Source organism: Lates calcarifer, linkage group LG16_LG22 (assembly GCF_001640805.2).
Source record: "Lates calcarifer isolate ASB-BC8 linkage group LG16_LG22, TLL_Latcal_v3, whole genome shotgun sequence".
NCBI classification, from domain to species: Eukaryota; Metazoa; Chordata; class Actinopteri; family Centropomidae; genus Lates; species Lates calcarifer.
Genome location: NC_066848.1, coordinates 7,675,211 through 7,699,978, shown reverse-complemented (window position 1 = coordinate 7,699,978; position 24,768 = coordinate 7,675,211). Strand labels below are relative to the sequence as shown.

Here is a 24,768-nt window from a genome sequence, read left to right as displayed (position 1 = left end):
CTGCTTTATCAGCTATCGGTAGCTACGAGTATCTAATACATACACTGCTATTGTTATAATTTCTTATCAGTTATCTGTCCTTTTTTCTTGCGAACCATCATGGCTACCTTCTTCTAAACTTTTTTTAAAATTATTTTTAAAAACCTGGCAGATAGAAATGGGTCACTCTAAGAAATGTATCCTCACCAATTTGTTCTTTATTAACTCGGAAACAAGGGCTGCAGGGTCTTGCTCACATTCCACTTCAAACTTTGTTTCAATTTGAAAATTCAAAAAACTACAGTGGGCACAGTTCTTGTCTACATATTGCATGCCAAGACAAAGCTTGTCTTGTTGCTGATGATTTTAAGCATTCACTAAGGTCAGATTTACCAAAGCATACTTCAATAATTGCTTTCCCACAATTACTGGAGAAAATGTGAATGATCTGTTTTTTATTTTTAGATCTGTTTTTGTGTGATTTTCTTATTTTCTGGTTCTGTGTGATCCAGAGTGCTAAGTATTTTTCTATAGTGAGTCATCACAGCTGAGCCCAATAAAGACAACAGTGAGAGTTTTTCAGTGTAAATTCATCTTTATACATGAATTATCAATGACAGAAACCTGGCAAAAAAATAGAGATATAAAATCACCCCTATGCTGAGGTGCTACAAGAGCCAGCTGTGGGTGCACTGCCATTTCATCTGTCTCACAAACACCTATGTTCCCTAAATTATGTCAGTTTAGGAAACACAGGGTTGATAAATTGCCCCCAGATTAAATTCTGTGTCAGCCTGCTGAACTGGTAAACCACAAAAGTAGACTAGGGGTGCTAGTGACAATGAATAAGGATTTAAACACAACAGCTTACAACTCAGTGTGGATTCACAGACAGTATTTCTGCCAGATATAATGATGGAGGAATTTCTGACAGGCTGCTCAGTCTGTAATGGCTCAAAGAGACCTCTGCTGGGAGAGTCCGCAAATAACTTTCCAATAGCTGTCAGCTGGGATCAGGCTGATGCTCAAGCCCATGTTAGGCAACATTTTCCATTTTATTGAATCTACATAAACAGGAACCCCTGACACAACAGCTAAAGGTCAAGTCCAATGAGTCTTTTTATCCAGGATATGAAGTTATGTCAACAATCAGCATATTTTTCCATTAATAACAAACTGACATTAGCATTCTTCCCTTATCAGTTACAGACTTTAGATGTATCTTAAAAACATCTATCAAATACTATATAAAACAAAACCATTAAAATTTTGTGACTGAAGATTTAAGTAAATTTTTTAAATCATCACTAAAGGTTGCGCCATTGTTGGTACATTCCCAACATCTGAAGAGCTCGAGGCTCTTCAGCAGATGATGACTCACCATAAAATTGAGCAACTTTGCAAAAAAAAAAGGACAACTTAGAAGTTAACGTTTTCTCTAAATGTGATTATTTATTGGTTTTCAGTGCATCTGACAAGTTTTCAGATAGACCAGAAACCTACAACAGCAGAAAATGGCTATTAAATATCTCTTTACTGTGAACATACTGAACCATTGTAATAAACAGGCCAGGATGACCTGGGAGCCGCATGTCAAAGAACAAAAGTAATGGAATGACCTCTATTAGCATTAACTGACTCAGCAGCCCCACAAACTCCTCCATATATTATAATGAATATTGTACAGGTGGGTGGGACCTAAACAGAATGTCAGTACATAGAAAAATAAATACAGTTTGCTAAAATGAGGGCAAAATTCTTTTATCAGTGATTGTACCATTAAAAATCACGTTTAAAAAAACTTTTAAGAGGCTTTTCATCTCTTTACATTAGATTGAGTTTCTCATAGTTCTAGGGAGGAATACATAGAATAACTTTTACAGAAATTACTAGCTAAAAATATACAAGCACAGACACAAACATGAGGAGTAAAGCCAACAAAATGATTCTTCATAAAACATAAAACAGCGCAGTATAATCAATATCTAAAGAATCTTTACATGTAGCTCCTTGGTCTGCAGCTTTCTTAATTTTGATTAAAAACATTTCTGGGAAACTTAAGTTAATACAAAAGTCTTTTTTTTCTTATTTTACAATCCTGTCAAAACTTGTTTTTTTAAAATATTTTGAGTAGCAAATTTGAGAAGTTTTCTGTTGTTATGTTCTCTGAAGAGAGGACCCCCAGATAGAGATTTGGAGACAAAGCAAACAGTTCTGCAATGACAAGACAAAAGATCCAAACCAGGCGCTTGATGGAAATTTAGTTGGTAAACTGGTTACCACTGTGCCGCTTTGAACTCACATCAAACAAGATGTAGCACAGTATTAAAACATTAGCCTTGTTCTCCCCAGCCTGTTTTCTAGCACTGAAGCCAATGGACCTGATGACAGTGTGATGATGTCTGACACAGATGGATGACATTATATCAAGCATAGACATACATGAAAGTTAATACCATCACAATAAGAATGATCTAACAGCAATACTTATACATTAATATACTGCAGGTTTCAGATGTTTTACAGTTCTTACATTAGCAATAATAGAAAAGAAAAAATACACCGTCAATTCATAAGAAAAATAGATTGGAGTTAATAGTGGAAAACAGTGCAAAGAATATTCTGGGGTGTTTTTGTTTGCTTGCTTGTCTGTTTATTTTTTAGAAATTGTTTACAAAAATAAAAAAAAAAACAAACTCAAAACAATTCTAAAACATAGAAAATGAAAACACACTTCTGTAGTGTCTGGTGTTCTGGTCCAGACATGCTGCGTACCACCTCTCTCCAGTACCTCAATGTTTTATGCTGTAGGGTGTAGCTGAGTGTGTGTGCGTGCATGTGTGTTAGCGTGTGCACTGATTTGGGTGTGTCAGTGTTTGTGTGTATATGTTTATATGTGTGTGTGTGTGTGTTTGTGTGTTGAGTGTGTGTGTGTGTGTGTGTTTAAGATTTAGCGTAGTGGTTCTCAACTCCGGTCCTCAAGCTCCGGCACTGTACAGGTTTTTGTTCCAACCAGGTCCTACAAAAACAAATAATTGAGTTTTTAAAAACCGAACGTTGAATTTTGATACTAAGAGTGCACACAGTTTTCTGCAGCCTGCAAAAAAATAAGTTAAATTAAAACTAAGCATTTCTTCCCTGTGACATGAGCACAACAGAAACAACGAGGTGCGTCGTCAAGGAAAACGCACGCCTGAGAGACCCGAGGTTGGAACAAGAACCCACTGACATGGTCGCCGTGGCGAGCACTCAAACATCAGGACACGCCAACTTTGGCCCAAACACTGTGGTGAGCGATGATAGGGGGTGAACACACATGCACACACCGCTACCCCGCCAGCCTCACCACACATCTAAGAGGACTGGCTGGAGCCGAGCACAAAAGGGCCAAGGCTGAGCACCACTGATCATGTGCAACAATGTGAGGGAGCGAGAGTGGGATTCTGCTGACCCTGTCCTTCATGTGACAGCATAGAGCTCAATCAGTCCATCAGCTATCATCCCTTTCCCTAATCATTCTCCTTTTGTCTTAAAAATAATATAACGGAAAAAAAACAAACAAAAATTAACTGAACACAAGTGCTCGAGGCCACCCTCCCTGACTCCTCGCGCTAACGTGTTGGCTCAGGTGTGTCCCAGTAGGTTTTTAAGCATTGAAAAAAGGGGCTGGTTGGGACCTCAGCACTCTACTGAGACGACTGAGAGTTGTCGTTCTTGCTCTCCTGACTGGAAGGGGCCTTGTTGTTCCAGGGCGAGTGTGCCCCCATTGCAGGCGAGCTGTTGAAACTGTCCTCATCCTCCAGGCCATTCGCCCCATCGTACTGCGTGTTCTCCAGTCGCGTGATCAGACGCTCGTCCTCGTCACCAAACTCCCCTCCCATCAGAGTGGGTTCTCCCACCATCATCACGTCCTAAAGGGGACAGCAAGGGCCGGTACATATTATCCCCATAATACAGGGGTGTGCGCGGAATGACTGGCTGCTCGGACGAGTTGTAACTAACGTTTTTTTTTTTTTGCCTGTGGTCTAGGTGCGATTTCAACTGGGTTCAATTCCAAATCTACAGATGGATGGATTATAATTAATTAATGCATATAATTGATACTTCAAGCTACGTTTTAGGAACCAAAGGGTCCTACGTGTTACAATCCTGAGATATTAGTGTCCTCTCATTTTGAACCCCAAGCACAACAGGATAGTGTGTTGTCAGGGCATTTACCCTGACAGTTCAGTAGTCCATGTGGCCCTGACTCCCTGCCCCTGTTCCAAGAACCAGGGTCGAGGGGCCCTCCCTACTGGCCAGCAGTGGGCATCCCTGATCCTTGAGTGCTGCATCACGGAGTGGGGGTTTTCATTCCACCTCGGGTCTCATTCGTTCAATCAAGCAACCAAGTAAGCAAAAACAGCAGTGCTGTGTGAATCATGTGCTCTGATAAACTTAGTGATAACTCTAAAACCAAAGTTGATACAGCGGATTTAGAGAAAAACTGTCCCATTGGAAATCAGAGCAAGGTAACCCTACCTCATGGCCCCAAAATATAGTTACCATTACTTACTTATTACTTGGGTCACGTGTACCCCCTCTATATAAACCCATAAACCTGTGGCCCCAGAGGACCAGGGACTGCCCATCACTGGTTCACACGAGGGGATCTACTAACTAAATCTAACAAACCTCAGTAGAACACTAATCAACTCCTAACCCCCCACTACCCCTACCTGAATCCAAACCCCACCTCCAGAAGCCTCCCTGAGCCATCTCTACCCTGATCTGCTGCTATACCTACTCCTACTAGGCACAAGAACACCCCCAGCTACCACCCACTACACCCACAAATAACTTTATAACCTCCTTGCCTTTCTTTCCAGCCCCCCACCCCAAGTCTCTGTCTTATCCTCCCATGCCTTGCTCAGCTGATCTTGGAGGTGCAGATAGAGGTCAAGTAGATGTAATGCTTACAGGTACCTGGCTGGAGAGTGAAAAGCTGTTGGCTGGACTCTTCTTTTTGCTGTTGCTGTTGTTGTTGCTGCCTCCGCCGGAGCTCACGGTGCTTCCGCCGGATACCTTCCTTTTCCGACGCTTGTTTGGAGCTTGTCTGGCTGGCTCAGCTACAAGTACAGAGAGAGAGATGATACATTTCATGATCAAGTATTTAAATCTCTATTAATCAGTTGATTCTCAGCCTCTTAAATAAGTCATTCAACTGCAGCTGGCTTTGTGTGTCGGTACTCCATAGCTTAATGAATGTAAGGGCAACACTGCTGTCACTGGCAATATCAAAAGATGTGTGTTACCTGGTGGGGCTACCATTCTTTGCCACTTTTGGAAGAGGCAGGTCTTCAGGCAGTCTCTGGGGCTCAAGCTGTAGGTCTTATGTCTGGACATCAACTCTTGCATGGGCTCCAATATCACACATAGCTTTATGGATGATAAAAAGAGGAACCAAGGCGATATGAAGTAGTCTTGGCAATTTGCTGCATGAATAGTTGAGGTGAACTGACTGACTGATTAAAAAAAGAATAACATAATCAAAAAGAAATGTGCTTACGCGGAGGTAGTTGAGCGTTGAGTTGGACAGCCCACATCTGGTGATATTTTTAGCCAGCTGATCGAGCATCTGGGGATCCTGCATGATTAAGTTAAAATGTGAGATGAATAATTACATGCACAGGATGTGCATTTGAGTGAGTATGTGTGTGTGTTCTTGAGTCTGGAACTCACATGCATAGCCAAAATGCTCCTTGGTAGGACCTCTCTGTGTTGTCTGATGCTGAAGTGCCACGTCTTGATCCTCATCATGTCATCAAACATGAACTCTAGATACAGACGGCCCTCCACACAAACCTTATCCACAAGGCAAGAGAGAGATCAAAGGTTAGAGGTCATGATGCCAGCAACAGGAGGAAAGGCTCATCTGGTGCGACATTAACCTTACCTGTGTAAACATAGGTTTGCCATTCTGGGTCACCATGGTACACTGGTCACAGTCCAGAGACACAAAGTTACTGTGGAAGGACTCCTTTGGATGCTTCAATACATAAAACAACTCAGTAGCGCCTCCTTCAAAAATACTTCGAAAGTAGCGTGGAATCAACGTCCTGCCGATGGCTGCAGACAAAAATTAGTTGATGAATCAAAATCAATACACAATAATTATGTTGTTATTATATAGGGTTTCACTTGACATTTACAATAAGAACCTGAAAATGCCTGAAACTCAATTTTATTATTTTATTTTTTAAAATAAAAAAATATCCTACTGTATCTTTTGGGTCCATCTTCCAGACAGAAAGTAATGGTGAGCATGGCATCATCCTCAAAAAACTCTGTGGTGAAGGCATCCCACCAGAGATTATCACAGTCCTGAAAGCAAAGGAAGAAACATTACTCACAGTTTTTCATTCCTTGAAATCTGAAAATAAAACTTTGTGTTCCGTCATTGTGAAAATTACTGTAACACTCACAATGAAAACAGTCTAATACAGGAAGAAGACATAGAATAGATGTTCTCCATTTTAATATGAAACAGTTCTGGTTCAGGTTACCTTCAATAAAACAATCTAAGTGGGTCAATTTACAATGAGCCGTGGTAGGAGTAAATGTCAAATGTCAATATTACATGCATGTGTTTTTTCATTCTGATTAAAGATTTTGGATCAACTGTTTACATGGAATGTGATCTAATACTGTTTGGCACAGTTGTGTGACATGAGTGAAAGAGATGAATATGTCATACATTGAGCTTGGAAGCCGCCATTTTTGGGAAATGGAAAAACACAGATCCCCACACAATTACATCAAAACAAAGGGGCATACGCAGGAAGGTCCCTCTACAACCGACTGCAATTTCAATTGACTTCTGTCTAATTCTGTTTATTCTGATTGGAGTAATTATACAGAGTATTTTCATTCTCTTAGCTGTTTTAAACAGTTTATAATCACAATATTAGGCTCCATGTAAGTGTACTTAATGATCAAAAACAGTAGGCGTTTTGTCTGCTAGAGAGAGGTAAGGAAGTTCCATAATATGAATAAACAAACATAATGAATGAAAGTGCTCAAAAAGAAGAAGCAGAAATGCTTGTTTCCTCAAACCTTTCTACTTTTTCCATACAGTCTGGTCAATACAATGGTAGACTGAAAAAAACAAAAAAGTGTGCAGATCACACGGAAGCATGCTAGTGGTTCTGAACTTTTCCTAAAAAGGTAAGTGTTTGGTTAAAAGTAAATGTTTGCTGGTTCAGGGAAGAACAAACAAAACTGAAATTGAGAGGGTGAACATTCTAAATAATGTATAATATGATTCAAATATCAGGTGTTTTATAATGAAAACATATCTGTACTTAACATCCTTCACATACAAAAGGTTATGGTACATGTATTTGTTGTAGTGTGCAGTCTGACAGTCAGAAAAGAATGGCTCATAGCAGCAACTCAGTTGCGCACTCAGGCATATAAACAGTTGGCACTCCAATTACGTTTTAGCCAAGTTGATCATATAATCCTATTAGACTCTGAATGTAAATTAAGTCAGTGAGTTCTCAAGCTTAATTTCCCACAAAATCCCTAATATAGTTAGCTACACGAAAACAGCATCTCAGAGGCAAAAACTGTAAACATGTTAACAGCAAGCAGTTCACAGAAACCACAGAATGTAGTACGTATTACAGACTGTAATCACAACAGCACGGATGCTGTGTTTTTGTGCAGCAACAGTTTGGTGCTGAGGTCTTATTACTCTCTGTGTAAGTGATGAAGTGACTCTAACCTCTGTCCAATTCTGTAGCCTTTTGTTCAGCTCATATATCCTGTAGTCTGTCTGGTTCCCGTACGGTGTGGGTCTCCTGAAACGGAAAACAGCATTCAGCATTCCAGAGCCTGAGCTGCCTCAGTGAGTTTTCCACACCCGTAGTGCAAATAAACGGTGTGAGCCAAAAGTAGTTGCAAACAAATTACAGATAAATCTAATGCCTACATTTTTAACATGAATAGAGAGCTCCCAGTATAAACTTTTTATAAATTGTTTTTCCACTGGGCCAAACCACAACTATACTGTATGCTGAACTATTAAAGCATCAGTGTACTCACCCCATTCCAGGCTCCATGTATGACGGGGGGTACATGGGTGTAGGCCTATGAGGAAAAAACTGTTTTAAAAATCAGCAACTATTTCTTATGAAACCAAAATATTTAAAAATGTGCCGTGAAACATGTTAAATAGTAAGCCATTAAACATCCAAACAGATCATTATTTATAAAACTAGTCAACATCTAAAACTGACATGTTATACTTGTGTAAAAAATATCTAGGTCAAGGCAATAAATCATAATATTAAGACTTAAAGCTTACAACAAGCAAAAAGGAGACATCAGTAAAGTGACACATTACATGAATCAATGACTGAATTAATGTAAATGGTGCCCTTGTTCTAGACATTTTTTTCATTTTGACAGAACATGTCGTGTGCTGACAGTGTAACCCAGACCTACCCCACATCTCTGTCCAGCATAGCGCCTGGGTGGAAGGGGGGAAAGCTGCCGCCGTTGGGGGGCTCCTTAGGAGAGTACAGCTTGAATGACTTTGACGAACAGCCTGCACACAACCACAGGGCAGGGGAGGAGGAGGGGGGGAGAGCACAGATTTAGAGGAGATTTAGATTTAGCTCATTCAAATCATAGCATCATCTAAGCAATCTAATGCGGGATGAATTTACTCAAATAAAAGCACACTGCCAAAACAATTTCCTGCTGCTTTCATTATCTAATGTATCTTCAATCTGGTAAATGGACAAGAAAACAAATCATTGTCAGGAGAAAAAACAGCAATATTTATTAGCCTGCAGAAAATCTGAGAAAACAATCAGTGAAATGGGAGCAAGCAGAAGAGATGGTCTGTCATCTTCTTTGTGTTCTTGTTCTGTAACATTATAGGGAACACTTCTCTGCATACAGCCCCATGTGATCGTAACCATGCTCCTTTGCACTGTGTGTATGTGTGTTTCTCCCCCTCTAGTTGCCTCTTCTACCCATCCCCCCACTCCCTACCCCGGCTGTTGTTAACCCTTGTCTGCCTAGATAAAGCATTCACGCAACAATCCGGGGGCTCTGAGAAAACATCTATTCTGTATCACTGTTCAATGAGACCTCACACAGACAGCCACTGCATGTAATTAGGTCTGACCAAGGATATTTGATACACAAGCAGACAATAGTGTACTGAGATGTTTGAGAAAAAACAACCACAGGAAATTTGATCCAGACTGACCCATCATAATCACACTGTAGTTAAACCACTTTTTTAGCATAAATACAGACAAATATGAAGAGATCTAGGGGAATTTAACATATGTGGTTTTGATAAATTTTGAATTGGATAAACAGATATAGACAAAGCACTATAAACACTGCAATCATAGAAAATCCTGACTGTTTCTGTATATGTCCACTTGATAATGATGTTAATGCATGCCCTGCTTGTAAATAACATATTCCCAATGGGGACCTGAAGGCAGCATAATGTTAAATTGTTACTTTGGCTGTTTTGCATAAGTTGTGATTGAGTCAGTCACTGTCAGCTTGGCATATGAAATGGAGATTGTAGCAAATTAAAACAGTCAGGGAGGGAAACATGGACTCCCAACATGAGTCACTTAAAAGCTGGGTCAAACCTAACTAGGAAGTATTTTTAAAAATCTTTTCACATCATGTTTGGTGAGCTGATAGATGCCCCACAGGCAGACCACTCCACAAATGTTGCTGGTTTAAATCAAGACAAATACAAACGGAGTGAGAAAGGCATGAGTTGGGGTTAAGTATGCCCATGTGAACTCTGATCAGTCTCTCTCTTTCTTGGCTCCTTGAACAACTACAACCCCTCCTTAATTTACTTTCACCCCTTTTCTTCCTCGCTTCTGTATACCCAAGAGAGTCACGGCAGGTCATCCTCTCCTCCCCATTACTATGGAGGTAAACCTGCTCAGGAGCACCCAACAATGATTCTCTATGCATTACCCCTGACCTATAGACCCACCCCCATAACACCACCAGCCATTAGCCCCAGACAGCATTCAACCCCAAATAAGTCTTTGTTCAGTCTGATGCTAATGAACATTGCACAAAACACAAATTCCACTGCAACAAATAATCCTCCACTATAAAATTTGTCCATAATCAGTTTGTTGTCACATAAATAAATAATGAGAATATGCTTCTTAATTTCTCTAACATATTATGCATACATATTCTAAATCATGCAATCTGCAAAACTGCTGACATACGTATTATTCTCACTTATAATAAACAGTAACATATACCCCAAAGAAGGAACAGTCAACAGCTTTGACTACACAATGTCTACACATTGTAGGTCCCAGTCTAGAAACATGTATATAATAACAGTTTTACGGGCCAAACAGTACATCTTAATGCAAAATAGGCTCTGGGAAGTATCCTAAGATGAATGAGTCTGGCTGCAGCCTGTGAGCAAGCTTTCATATAAGAACCTGCCTAAAATCAGATGAGAGCTCGTGATGCATGACCACTCTAGCCAAGGTTAACTTTAGATAAATTAATCCGGTGCAGTTTAGTCCGCCCAAACTGTTCATAGCGAACAATAGAGCTGCATCCAGAGGCTGGCCCTCAGCCAATAAAACATCCAGAGCAATGTGCAAACACTCCCAACATACTTTCTGTCCTTTTTTTGTCATTTTCTTAAAGCTCGATGTGTGGGTATGCACCGTTGACATTTAAAAGTAAGACGGTGTTTACTTCACCATGCAGGACCGGGCGTAAGCTGAAACTCAGGGCCGCATTTGTTAACCGTTTGCAGAGGACGGATGCCATTGCTAAGCTATTAACCTAGTTGCTAAACTACCATTATCACCGCCGTCCACTTATTATTTCCCCTGCTTGTTTACGACCAGTTTTTAGCGGTTAATTGTGAACCAGCGGTGCTGCTATGGTAGTGCGGCTGTAAGTTGGAGTTACCTGCAGAGAAAGGTCCACCGAAACGCGGTGTTGCTCAACACCTCCGCTCGGTGTTTCTAGCCAGCTAGCCTCGCTGCTAGCCGGAGAGGCTGGATGGGGGAAAGCTCCAGCGCCGACCGCTGACAATGCAGCCCTGCGATCCCAAACAAGACGGCAAGCGGCGGCAAGTAAAATGCTCCCACTAGTTCCCCCGGTTCCTGTCAATTTGCAAGCCCCAACTATATGTTTTAAATGTCATTTGTTTGAGGGGGGTCGGTGCTACCTATCTACTACTACTACAGGACCCTTTGTTCCTGCCAGCCGAGACACGAACAAACAAAGGCCCCGCCTCCTCCAGGCTCCTCCGCCCATCCCGACGCACAGACTGGGACAAACACGGTCCTGCCTCCCTGACAAGGCCCCCCAGTTTGACTTGTCCAGAGCCCATGGGTGCAGCAGTGACCCTCAGAGGGATACAAGGTGGGTCCCAACTGTGAGAAACAGTTGTCAGCTAATCAGTATATTTCACCCCTTAACACACATAGAGTTTGTCCTTCCCCCTGTTGATGGACAAAATGATATTATTTTACAGTAGCCTATAACAGCCTTTCACTCTTCTGTGTTTTAGCTTGTTCCAACTCTCCATTGAAGCTATAATGTTTCACTGTCAAATAGTCAAAACCAACTAGATTTATGTTTTTGTCACTGCACCATTCTATGAAACGGAAGAACACTTATAATGCTAACATATATTAGGTATTTGTGGACAATTTGGGATGCTCAGTATAGTTTAGAAAGTTTGGTGAGTTTGAACAGGATATGCAGTGCAAGTTTGTACTTAGTGACCAACTGGCAAGTCAGTGGAGTTTTATTAAGGTAGCCCTTAGGGGTTTTTTATTATTAGACAGACATGATGCCCATAGATTCAAACTATCACTTTGCTCTGAGATTTACAACATGTGATAAATACAGTCTTTAAAATGTCAGTGTATAATATAGTTGGACCCCACCCGTGTCTGCTAGGAGGGAATGAGACTGCCATAAATCTAAACATGAAGCCCTTTAGAGAATTTTACCAGATGACATTAAATATCCAATTAATAGAAACTGAGACCTGCAAGGCCCATTTACATGACTGTCTTGTTCTCCAGCTTGCACAGGTCTAAGTCTGCATTAGATGTGATGTTCCTGAGACATGAAATGATCTTCAGTCATCACCCAGGCTGGAATCAGTTATAACTTTGAGGTACTTCCTTCAGGATAAATAACATTCAGTCTTATTTTGTCTTTTTACAGTGTCCATGGAGTGTGTCTCAGATGTTCTGTTTATACTGTTCAGTAAATGTGTGACAATGGCTAGTTACCCATATAAGCTGTTTAATTCAAGCCAACTTTGAAAAATTACTGACTTTGGCGGATTGCTCAAATCCTTTAGACCACAGTCTTGAGCCTGACATAGCCCTAGATTATGTAAGGGTATAATCTGCAGCCTCAGTTTTAATCAATAAGCACTCTAATGTTTACAAGCAATATATCTGAAGTGGTCTCAAAGTGCATTTAAAGCTCAATTTTGTTTAGGCTTTCACTTGAGTCACCAGTCAGTTTGTGGAATGATATAAGCCAGGAGTGCAGATGGGAGAGGTAAAGCAATGCATTTCATTGACACCATTCACTCTTCCTGCATAAACCCCACGTCAGGCAGTAAGTAGAGATATACAGTATCAGCTTCAGCTTGTGGTCAGTGTTCAGATTGGAGGAGACACTGCCATTAAAATGAACACCTTGCATCACTTGGTTAAATTTTGGAAAACAATGCAACTCAAAATCTCTTTCTTGGTAAAGCAATCAAGTGAGTTGTCCTTGAAGTTATGACAGCAAAAATAAATTATTTAACAGTTACAGGGAGAATAAAAGACACTAAAGCCTTTTGCTGAAACATAGGCCCAGATCTAAGATCTCTTGTTGAGAACAGTCAATCCCCTGTCTGCTGCCTATTCAGTGTTGATGGACTGACACAAAAAGACGTGATAGAACAGCATCTCCCTCTGCTGGCAAATGCTGCAAACATCTTCCTCATGCTTCAGAAGAGAGTAAAGAATACAATCATGACCTTTATCCAGGAGTTTATGCTATACACTAGTTACAACTAACGTAACACATGTTTTTATCATGTAGTTATTTCTTTAGTTTTTATTTGCCTTTTCCATGATTAGAACAATCAATAAAAATATTGTCTATATTCAAGACTGAGACATCTGAATTTAGTCTGCCATTTATTAATTACATAAAACTAATAAAGATGGACCAACATGTAGTGTGGATAATATGGCACAAAATATGGGACATTTCATGCATTGCTGTGACAGTGTTTCAGCTTTGAGAACTGAATCCTATTTCATCTGTATTCAGTAACAGTCACATTTAGTACACATATACACTGAGTACCTGGCAAGCAGGGCTGGCAGGCAGTGATAACACTAATGGCAGAACTAGAATATGGCAGTCACATACACAAGGAACTAAGTCCTATTTTAGTCACCGGAAAACTGGTCTTGTACTACACAAGATCTGATGTATCCTCTTGTATTTATAGAGCTCTAGCTCCTACCACCACTTTATATGTGCTACTTTATGCAGAGTTGGACTGTAAAGCGTTCTTGTCATAAAATAATAATGTGGTCTCTAATGCAGACAAAATTGAAAAAGGATCTGATTTTTAATTATTTGGTTCATTACTCAAATGTCAGCACAGTTAGATCATTTTTACACTTAAAGAACCTGACCTTGATAAAACAGAGGTAAAGTGACTTCACATGTGCCATATACTGGCTATATGTAAAGATGCTTTGAAAACATTTTCCAAAACCCTCAGACACAATGTGTCTGTATGCAGACTTATGACAGAGAGAGGGAGAAGGTGCATTGAGAAAATGTGAAAAGAGCGCTGGTGATCAGGATGTTCAGACTCCTGTTGCTGCTTTTCTAGACGCCACAGTGGAAGCACAAACCTGTCAGGGAAACTGTTGCGACACATGACTGGTAATGATAGCAACACAGCAGCAGACAGAACATACACAGACTGCACCCAGAGGATGCTATTGTGGCTTGACAGGAGGAAGTTAAACAGCATGTGTTGAAGATAAATTGAAGGATAACAAAAGAAAGCTAGTGTCTGAATGTTGACGGTTGATGTTGTGAACATTTGCAATGATAAAGGTCACTGATCAGCCAATCCCTAACGTGCACTACAGAGGATTGTTGTTGACAGATAGGATCTGATGCAGTTTAAACTGTGGGGTTGGGTAGTGAACCCCATTTAAAAAACAGTCATTTCTATGGCTTCTCATGTGCTGACATCCAGGGAACAAAATGACATGTCCTGAAAAAATGTTTCTCCAAAACCTCTATAATGTGACCCACCATAAAATAAACACCTGTACTCTTATAATACTGCACAACTTAGTTTTAATCTTTCTTCTTAAACTAAACAACAGAGACAGACTGTAGTGACGATATTTAGAGCCTAATGTTGGAGCCGCTCCACAGATAATGAATAATGAAACAACGATGACACAGCACTTGATTTTACCAGAATATTGTAAAATATTTTTTATCTAATCCAAAACATGATGCCCTACATTCAAATAATGTTTTTTTTTTTAAATCCCACATCTCAAACACAAATTCTCTGAGCCCAATGAGTCGGTTGCTAATTCCAAAAAAATTAACCTCCTCCACCTGCTGGCATCAATTACTCAAGTGCTCTGAATTTCAGTTTTGTCTGACTTTACTGTCCAGAATCACTGGCAGCAAAATATAAATCCTGTTTTATGGCAGAAGTCACAGCCACAAAATGTCAACATTTGCTTTGATTTGCATACACTTTATCAAATCTTCTGGGTGACATTCATGGCTTGTTTGCACAGCTCAACTTTGACAGCAACGAGTAGCTCAAACAGGCTGGTAATTCAAGATACATATATAAAGTCAATTGATGAGTTTGTATGCTGTATTAATACAACCATCCTGAGCTTTAAATAGTACTGGTCCCACATACACTGGTGGCACAGAAGCACAGCACACACCTTTCAAACAACTCTGCGACTGTCCTCACACCTTTTGTCTTCAGCACAGCTGTTTCAGTGTGAGCACTCTCTATTTCAGTATCAGACCTGCTTTCATGTTTAAAGATCCAGCAACTTGTACATCTCTTACAAATAAAGGTGTGCTTTGAAAGAAAATCCTTTTTTCCCCTTCCCACGCATTTAGTTTTCTCCCAATCCTCCCCCCTCCTCCTCTTTGCTGTGTGGCACATGCCAGCTTTCCTCTGCCATCCTGTCGGCCTGCAGCAGATGTGACATCACTACAGCTCGTCTCCACTCTGCCCCCCCCTCAGTCTCTCTGACTCCCGAGCATCTCTGTCTCCCACGCATTCCTTCTTTCTCTCTGCCTCTGCACACACAGCCATTTTGATCTAGCTAACAAGATCTGAGAGACTGACTAGTGAAGAGAGAGGAGGAGAAGAGGAGAAGTGAAGAATTGAGGAGGAAAGGAAAGAGAGCCACAGGCTTTCACTGCAGTGAGATAAAGCTGAGGCAGAGTCATGCTGTTGTGTAACGGTAATCAAAAAAAGCCCTGGCCGTTTGGCTGCCATTTTGGCTCTGCTTTAAGTCACTTTTCTCCAATCAGGAGCCATGTGACTTTCTGCATGAGGTAACACCACTGTTACTGCAAAAGGCAGTGAGCGACGGATGAGGGAGTGACAGAGAGGGAGAGAGCGAAAGAGGAAGAAGGGGAAAGAGTGAGATGAGGAAGGCAGAAATAGGAGGGAGGAGGGTTAGAATGAGATGGGTGAGAGACGGAGAGAGTGGTGAGCAGAGGGGAGTGTATGGTTGAGTGGGTGCATGTGAAAATGGAGGGGGGGGGGGTATCTTCAGCTCACAGGCAATCTATTTTTACCATTTAGTCTGAACAAAGGATGTGATTGGCTCCACTGTGTTAGGATGGATCTCCTTCATGTGGGGAACAAAGCCTTAAAAAGGCTGATTCACAGCAAAGTCACAACAACAGCAAGATGTCACAGGGTTGTCAATGAAGCAGACAGGAGAAGTCTGTTCCTTATTATTATGGCTCACATTCTCCCACATGTATTCAGACGCTCAAAAATACTCAGTCCCCAGTCCTTTATTCAGTAATATTCTTACCCGACAACAAAACAAAGACGACCAGGTGAAAAGAGAAAGTGATGTTAGAATAAGAGAGGATTTGTTTTTCCCAAGCAGAAACACACACAAAGGATGGGGAGGATCTTCCATCCACCATCGTACAAGAATGTAAACAAACCAGCCTTCAAATATAATGATTTACAGCGCACGCACAGCGAGGGAGAGTGTAACTGCAAACCAGTGTTGATCAATGTTGCTCTGCAATTATCTGAGAGATCCACCAGCCTAAACATGTCCAAGCAAGATCCTCACAAAGGTGTACGTGTGTGTGTGTGCAAGTGTATATATGCATGGTGTGCATTTGCACGCGTGCTTACATGTGTAAACCTTTGTGTGTCTTTGAGTGTCGCTGCACAACATGCACATGACAGATCTTGCTGGTGAACCTCTTTTCTTGGTACATCCTTCAAAAACATGTGGATGTCATTAAAAGTTTCTGCTCCACAATAAAGTCTGTCAACAGAGGGAGCGAAGGAGGCAGAGATACTGGAAAACTACAGGAGAGACTGAGGAATGATCTGAGAAGAGAACATCAAGTGGAGGCCTCTCTAATATTATTCCATCTGATAGCTGACTACCAATGAATCAGAGCAGCCCCATTAAAATGATACTGACACCCTAATTCAATCTGCCCTCTCTGAGATCCCCCCGAGCAGATGCTACGATTCAATTTCTGTCTGTTACTTGCTCCCTTGTGCTGCGCAGAGCCCGTCCCCTGGCGCTGTAAGGCTTTTCACTGTGCGCAAGGCAACAGTCTCTGTATCCTGCCTGCTCTCACTGGGGTACTGTTAAAGAGAAATTGCTCCAAAGTCACAAAGGACCAAACGCTCTATGGGAGAGAACGGATTATAAGATCTCCTTGATAAAAAACTGCCAAAACATTTTGCTTGCCAAAGACTGACATGTGCAGACAGACTCCGACAGCACTCGATTTTCTTCCTTTTGGTCCGATACAGTAGCAGGATACTGAATGCATTAACAATGGCAGTAAATCATACTTTATTAATCTTTACTTAAAGCTCAAGAGATCAAGAATCTTGATCCCAGGAAAAGCTGAGCCAAGAGTAACAACTGTGTAAAAAATGAAAATATGCAGGAATGCAAAATGCAAAGTCACAATGACAACAAGCTGTCTAATATCCAAACAGCAGCTTAACTCCAAGCAAATTCAACTCTTAGTTAAATCTTCTTAAGTACCCTCATTAATGGTTTAAACTCATCAAGAGAGACCAGCTTGAAACCATTTTGCCTCATTCATTTCTGATCCATGGGACAAACATGAAAAACATTTGCAGGGACAGTAAGCCGTCATTTTTACCAGCTCCTCTAGACATATAAGAGCATGAATAATAAAGAAGCAGACCGCTAGTGGCCGGATAAAGCGGAGAAAAAGAGTCAAAAAGAGTGAAAAGAGTCAGCAAGTGAAGTACTTATTGATATCTCAGTGCCTCTGTATGTGGCAAAACTCAAAGAGCCATTGATCTGCTGCACAGCAAGCTAGCGTGACTGAGAGGGTCTGCTGAACAACTCAATTCTAAAAGTGTGGTAGCCTCAGTCTATAACCTTGTTTTAGGACATGTGTTGAAAGTGTAGCATGGCTTCACCATCACACACATGCATGTGCACACAAACTCACACAGCTTGACGCTGGCCCTAGGCGGCTTTGCAGCACTTTTTACGTAAGTCATCTTTCTGACAGCACCACTGAGCACAGAGACGGAGGAGGAAAGAGAGAGAAGAGAGACAGAGGGAGAGAGAGAAAGAGAGAGAGAGTGAGAGAGAGACAGAGAGTGGGCACTCACCGGGACAAGCACAACCTCCAACAGACATCTTCTCACATGTTGGGCTCTGCTCTGAACGAAACAGCTGCACTCAGTCCACACGCTGCTCGCATGGGCCAGCTCTGAGGAAAACAACACAGACAGGGGGGTGGAGAGATAAGAGGGAGTGGTACAAAGCAGGGCATGTACACCACAACTACACTCCTCTCTCTCTGTCAGAGGCAGGAAGTTGGCAGTGGTGCTGTAGCTGCATCATTAATAGGCATATTGCAACACAAGTGGGAGGGAAAATGAGAGAGGGGTGAAATAGGAAGAAAGAGCCTTAACCGTATGTGAGATTGGAGTAAGTAATATGGAAGGGAGTCGGGGTGCATGTGTATGTGAGAGAGGAAGAATGCAGGAGGGAGGCAATTAGAGCAAAGGAGAGGAAAAAGAGAAAATGCACAAGGTGTGTGTCTATGTGTGTGTTGAGCTGTGTGTGTGTGTGTGTGTGTGTGTGTGTGTGTGTGTGTGTGTGTGTGTGTGTGTGTGTCTGTGTGTGTGGCAGTGATGCATCGTCTATTTTTGCCCGTTGCTGCTGTGGGAGATAAACATACTCAGTAGGAGCCCAGAGGCAGAGGGTCATTACTGCCAAACAAACACACATGCACACACACACACACACACACACACACACACACCCTGCCTCATGTATGACAGATTTCCATCTCTCTTTCTGTCTCCCTCTCTCACTCCTTCCTTCTTTTTTTCTGCTGCAGAGAGAAAACTGGTGTTAATCACTACAGACAGTATCGATTAAAAATGCAAAGCCCACCTGGAGCGCAGGGACACTGGAGACCCATGGGAGGCAGGGATAGCGCGCACGTACAAATGTGCACACGCTCGCAACTGACAACGAGCTGCATGTAAACAGTCTGACTTGACTATAGACTGTTTGCCCCGCAGCCTCTGCACCCTCTCTCTATCTTTTCTGCTCTTTTCTTGCTTTTTAATCCTACTTCACTCTGTCAATTTAATCTCCTCACCCTGTTGATATTACCCTGACCTTGCTGCAGCTTCATGTGTCCTGACGTGATTTTATTTAATTTCCTTTCCCTTGTCCACGTCTCTGGTTTCCCTTCCCATTCATCCCATAACTTCTCTTGGCGCGAGCATGCCTGTTCTCTTCTCCGAGCCAATAATCTCATAATCTCACACTTCACTACACAAACACACAAGGACATAACTGACTCCCGTGAGCTGGACGTCTCTGTTGCTCGAGTACCTGATCCTGTCAGACGGATAACAGGCTGAACTGTATCACTGAGTTATTGTGACTGTGTGAGTACAAGAAAAAGAAATAATACAACTTCAGCCTGAAATGACAGCAAGAAAGATACATATACAGTGCAGTGTAGTGTAGTGGTACTTGAGAAGATTGTCGAGTAGTTCAAGAAATGTGACATATAGTCATAAATTGAATTCTGCATGTTGCAAGTGAGAGTCTACTTAGCAAGCGGGCAACAAGTCTAAACAGTTAAAACAGAACAAACACTAAAAAGTAATGAAAACACAGTTAACTAATGAATAAAAGGTTAAAAAAGATTGCTAAAACTGATGGATAATGGTTAAAACAGATGGCAAATGGGATGGTAAATGGTGAAAAAGCCTAAATAATGAATAAATAGTTCAAATAGTCTAGAAAATATGAGATGACTGTTGAAATAGATTGCTGAAAGAAAATGAAAAATGTTGGAAAAACTAAAAGTAGTGAATAAATAGTTATAATTATCTATAAAAGTACTGGATAAACAGACAAAATTACATATACCCTCTGTCAGTCAGGTGGTCATATGAATGGAAACTTGACAACTGCTCAACTGTACAAACATTAAAAAAAACATCCACTTTAAGATAATTAATAGTGTTAAATATCATTTGGTTGAAAATCAGTTCAAACTCACATATTTTAACATGACAGATGTTCCTGAAATATGATGGATTGTGTCAATGAAGGGCTACCTTGGTTCATCTGACAAGGCCGTGGAGGGTACACCAAACAAACAACAACAAAAAAAGAACCACTGGTCTAGTATATCCATATATCCCCTGCACTAAAGCCGCCCTCCCATGTGAGCTGAAGCCCAGCTTAATAACCCTCAGATCTGTGTTGTCTGTCACTCACAACCAATATCCGAATAAAAGACAAACAACTGTCTCCACTGAAACGAAAGCTGACAGGCACATTCCCCACACACCAGCGCACTGGCAGAGGCATCACAGTTAAATGTCATAAACGGTGTCAGACACTGCTCTGAGGACCGAGACACAATGAACAACCCTGCGGGCCTCCTCGTCTTTTCCCCTAACTTGTCTTCTTCCCCCCTCTTTTCATTTCCCCTTCACACACGCACTTTTTTGTCTCTGTCTGCTTCAACAAGGTCTGTCTCTTTTCTGAGCGCTCTCATCTCACTGCTATTCTGTCACCGTTTGGTCCTTTGTGTGCCTGGTAGGTCGCGATCTGCAGGTTTGACATTTACACAAGGTTCTGCTACTGTAAAATGGACAACTCCAAACAAAGGCAGATAGGAGAGATGGAGAGAGGCATCCCCGACAAGAGAGAGGAAAAGAGGAGATAAAAGCGAGAGAGAGGAAATAGAGGAGGGGTGCGCGAATGTGATTTGGGAAATGGCTTCTGTTTCCAGGAGCGATTAGGCTTTGAAGCTGAGCACTTCACCGCTGACTGCACTGTCAGGCATGCTCGCTCTCTCTCTCTCTCTTTCCTCTCACTCTCCTACTCTTGCAGATACAGAGATTCCCACTCTGTCAACACATCCACACATCGCTCAAAAACACTCCCTGAGAATAATGAAGTTCCCCCTCCGTTCATTTCCTTCTCTCCACTGTGGGAACACTCAGCAGCAGCAGTTCCATAACACTATGTGACAGACAGCAAAGTGCCTGCACACAGATGCACCGAGTGCGTGGCTTACTGAGGCACACATCTACTCACGCACTAATACACTCTTAGTATGTTGTCCTCTGACAGCAGACAAACACTTGCTCACATGCGCTGACAACCCTCTTTTCCCTAAATTCCCGACAAAATGTTTAAAACGCTCCTGGTGGCATACTTGTTATCTCAGGTGAGGTCATGCCATCAATGCTTACCTCTCAGTCTTTTGTCTTGCAGCTGCCCCCCCCCCTCCTTTTCTTTTCTTTTCTCCACACTCTCCCTCACACACACAGGCACTCTTAAACAACCTCCATCTCAACGCTTACCTTTGTCTTCCTCTTTCCTCTGCGCCCACGCTCGCTCGGAAAAGTCCGCCTGGGTCAGCCACGCAGAGGAAACCAAGCTGGGCCAGCAGAGAGAGAGAGAGGGAGAGAGAGGGAGGGAGAGAGAGAGGGAGAGTGTGATGAGCAGATGCAGATAGGAGACACAAATGGAGGGGGGATCTAGCTGTGTGCAAATTGGATGATGAGAAGGAAGGAAGGAGGGAAGGAAGGGAGGAAGGAGGTGAAGGTGGAAGAGGAGAAAGAGGAGGGGGAGGAGGGTGGGGCGGGGGGGCAGCTCTCAGCTGCACTGGTATGAATATGACGCAGAGGCAGCAGCCAGAGCCACTTCTCCTCTTCTCTCCTCTACTCCTCTCCTCTCCAGCCCCATCCCTCCATACCCATCGAGAGAGAGGAGAGAGGGGGAGAGAGGGCACTGTATCCATGGCAACGGCAGAGCAGCGGTAGGTAGCAGTTAGAGAGTGTGTTGGGGCACAGTGGTGTTCCTCTCTTTCTCTGTTTCTCTCACACACAGACAAGCTCGTAAGACTTTCAGCTCCCACAGATGTACAGTCCACAGCCTCTGATATACTGAGAGGGGGGTGGGGGGTGGGGGGATGTGGAGGAAATATGAGCAGCGGTGGATTCTTTAGGACATGACAGGTAATGAGAGGTAATGCGAGGCAGACTGTTTGTGCCTCAAGGATACTTCAGCATGTTAACAAGAGAAGCAGGGAATCAAACTACTCACCCTACATTTGTTGGCAAACCAAGCTGCTAAACTAACATTACATTTTTGTTTTTTTATTACTGTTATACGCAGTGGCACATAACTAAAATGTTCTTGTTCTTCATAGGAAATTCAAAGGAAATGCAGCAAGGGACACGACTGATCAGTGAGACTCATAATTGCTGCCTTAGGGATTCCTGGATTGATGCCAGAAACATACAGCAAGCAGACACAAAACTACACTGCAGTGGGTCTGTAACCTGGTGCGTCTGTTGTTCTGTGACTGCTTGGCAACAAGGATGCTTTCTCAAATTCACCATAGTGCACGCATGAGTTTACTGAGGAGCTGTGCCACAGCGAGAAAGCTGTTAGAGAATGCTGAAAGATTTTTAAACTTTACAAATGACAGTGGAGGAACACTGTGGTTTTGTTCTTCACAAAGCAGACAATAAATGACAAATGTAAAATAGAGACACAGACAAAGTGGTAAACCACAATGGAAGACCACAGTGCATGTGTCTGTGTGTGGGCTCACCTCAAATCCATTTCTGCCTGTGGGACAATGGGAATTGCCTATGGCTTTTCTGTGCCATGCAGTGCTGATCCTAATGAGGAACACATCACCCCCACTTTTGTATTTGACCCAATTTAATCCCCACCTCTGTGTTTCACAGCCTGTCTTCTTGTTCACTCGCCATACCTTTCCTTCATGTGCTAGCAAACAGATCCACCACTGTTCTATGTTTAATTTACCTCCCCAGCTATGAGGGAAAACAAATTTTCCTCTCTGTGTGATGTTTTGTCCTCAGAGAGTGATGAATGTTTTCATAGTGATATTCCCTTGTGCACATTTAATTTTGTATGTGGCTGACTCTAAAGGCTTAGTGTTATACTACATAGGTATAGGTCTAAACCTGAAAACAGGTATGGGACTTTGGTTATGTGATAATAGGTGCACGTATACAGGGAGAGACTGTAGCCTCTGTCTCAGGCCACCTTGATCTTTCTCCAGCCATCCACTGAATCCTGGAAAACAAAGGATGTCATATTAATTTTCAGGGAACAGTGTGCTCCAAGAATAATGACTTTAAGCCATCATCTTTTAAAATAAAAGTGTCTTTGCATAGGCAAAATACTGAAGAAAGACTGTAGAGCATTTGCTGAACAGCACCCACTGGGGTCAAAAGTGACAATTGCAGGATAGTTCATGCAGTCAGAAAACTAACACAGTAAGTCATTATCTAGTATCCACCTATCTATCAACCAAATAAGGCATTGGCATGAAAACCGTTTGTGTATTAACTGCACAGAAGGAATGCAGTCTGAAACAAACAGTTAAAAAAATCTGCCACGTTAACAAATTTGTTGTGTAAGACGTGATGTGTGAATTAACTATGATGCAAAATTAACCTCCGCCTGAAGGGGAAACAATCGTCACAGAAATGATGTGTTTCTCATCCAAAGACCAACATAAGAGTCCTCCAGTCCTGGAGAGCCCTCTTTGCTTCCTTGTTTTCACAGTCATTGAAAGTGCAAGCAATTAGACTAAACCTGTGGGAGCAGAGATGCCAGACAGATTGAAAAGAACCACGTAATAGCATAGGCACTGCCGATTAACTTGTTCTAAAAATTATAATCAAAACATTTTCTAAGATAATAAAGATTCTTGATCTTTACCTGTTCTTGTGTTTTATGAGTTCTCTATCCAGTGATTCTCCTACTTATTTTACTTAGTTTTTAGATATTTTTAATCACATCTTATCAATTAGATGAAAACTTTTACAAAACATTGTCTTGAGAAGAAAAGCAGAGACTGTAAACATCAAATCGAATTGTTTTATTTAGGTCATTTCAACCCCTAAACCATGTGATGGGGAACACATGGTAGATTTTCTGAAGAAAAGAAATTATCCATAACATTGAGTGTTTGTGCAGTGTTGTTGTTGTTGTAGAGTGTGAGACATGTTTTCCATACTGTGTGTTCCTTTTAATGTTACCAGAATCCACAGAATGATACATATAATCCCCACTTAAACTACCCTGAAGGTTTATTATATAACTATTATACTACCACTGCTATTGCAAACAATTAGAACATTGATAAGAAATTAATTGTACAGATTGCAATGTGATTAATCCACATACACCTTCACTATTACATGATGTCAGCTGCAGAACTGAAATTCACATTAGGGCTGCAACTAACATAATCAGTTAATCCACTATTTCTTAAATTAATTGATTAATCTTTAATCAACACATAGTTGATAAAATGTAAAGAAAAAAACTGTAAAAATGTCCAAAGTTCCCAGAGTTCAAAATGACACAACACGTAGTCCAACTCCCAACAGTACTCCATTCACAGTGAGGTAAAACAACGACACTGAAAAGAGCAGAATTTTTTTTTTTACATTTGAAAAGCTGGGACCTGTTTTGAATTTGTTTAATGAGTTGAATGACCTTAATAGTTAACAAATTTGAAGCTTTCCTGTCGAAAAAAGCTGATGAAAGAAGCTAACATTGTTTCCTTTATGATTGTATCCAGTCGTGTTTACCACATATTGTAACCTACCTGCATGTGTTCAGTGGACAGTCAGTTGTTTCAGTCACTGTTACCACTATGACTAAGTTAAGAAGTAGTAAAATAGTCTGTGTTAAAAAACGACTGCATATATTGAGTATTGTGCCTTGGTATTTTTTTGTCTTCTTCATTTTGCAGCGTAGATTAAAAAAAAAGCCGACCACCAAAAGGCAGTGTAGGGCACACTTGTTAAAACAGAACTACAAAGAAACGTGGTCACGTAACCCTTGAACCCAACGCGTCATTTAGCGT

The 24,768-nt window shown here is 41.6% G+C and overlaps 1 protein-coding gene across 5 annotated transcripts; it reads right to left on the bottom strand.

The window, feature by feature from the left end:
- Positions 1-1,405: 1,405 nt before the first annotated feature.
- On the bottom strand, positions 1,406-24,665 carry ldb1a (LIM domain binding 1a). Of its 5 annotated transcripts, none has more exons than XM_018684245.2 (15): positions 24,508-24,662; positions 23,346-23,486; positions 22,471-22,961; positions 21,212-21,288; positions 17,972-18,072; positions 8,470-8,572; positions 8,068-8,112; positions 7,748-7,823; positions 6,240-6,342; positions 5,915-6,087; positions 5,701-5,823; positions 5,528-5,605; positions 5,274-5,397; positions 4,939-5,087; positions 1,406-2,998 (listed from the first exon to the last, which is right to left on the bottom strand). In XM_018684245.2, exons 5-15 carry the CDS (start codon positions 17,997-17,999, stop codon positions 2,945-2,947), a joined length of 1,056 nt encoding a protein of 351 aa, XP_018539761.1. In that variant the 5' UTR covers positions 18,000-18,072; positions 21,212-21,288; positions 22,471-22,961; positions 23,346-23,486; positions 24,508-24,662; the 3' UTR covers positions 1,406-2,944. The 5 variants fall into 5 exon arrangements, with proteins under 5 accessions (XP_018539761.1, XP_018539762.1, XP_018539757.1 ...); XM_018684241.2 differs by having other exon boundaries at positions 2,929-3,890; positions 24,508-24,665; XM_018684243.2 differs by having other exon boundaries at positions 2,929-3,890; positions 4,945-5,087; positions 24,508-24,665.
- Between the last annotated feature and the right edge of the window lie 103 nt (positions 24,666-24,768).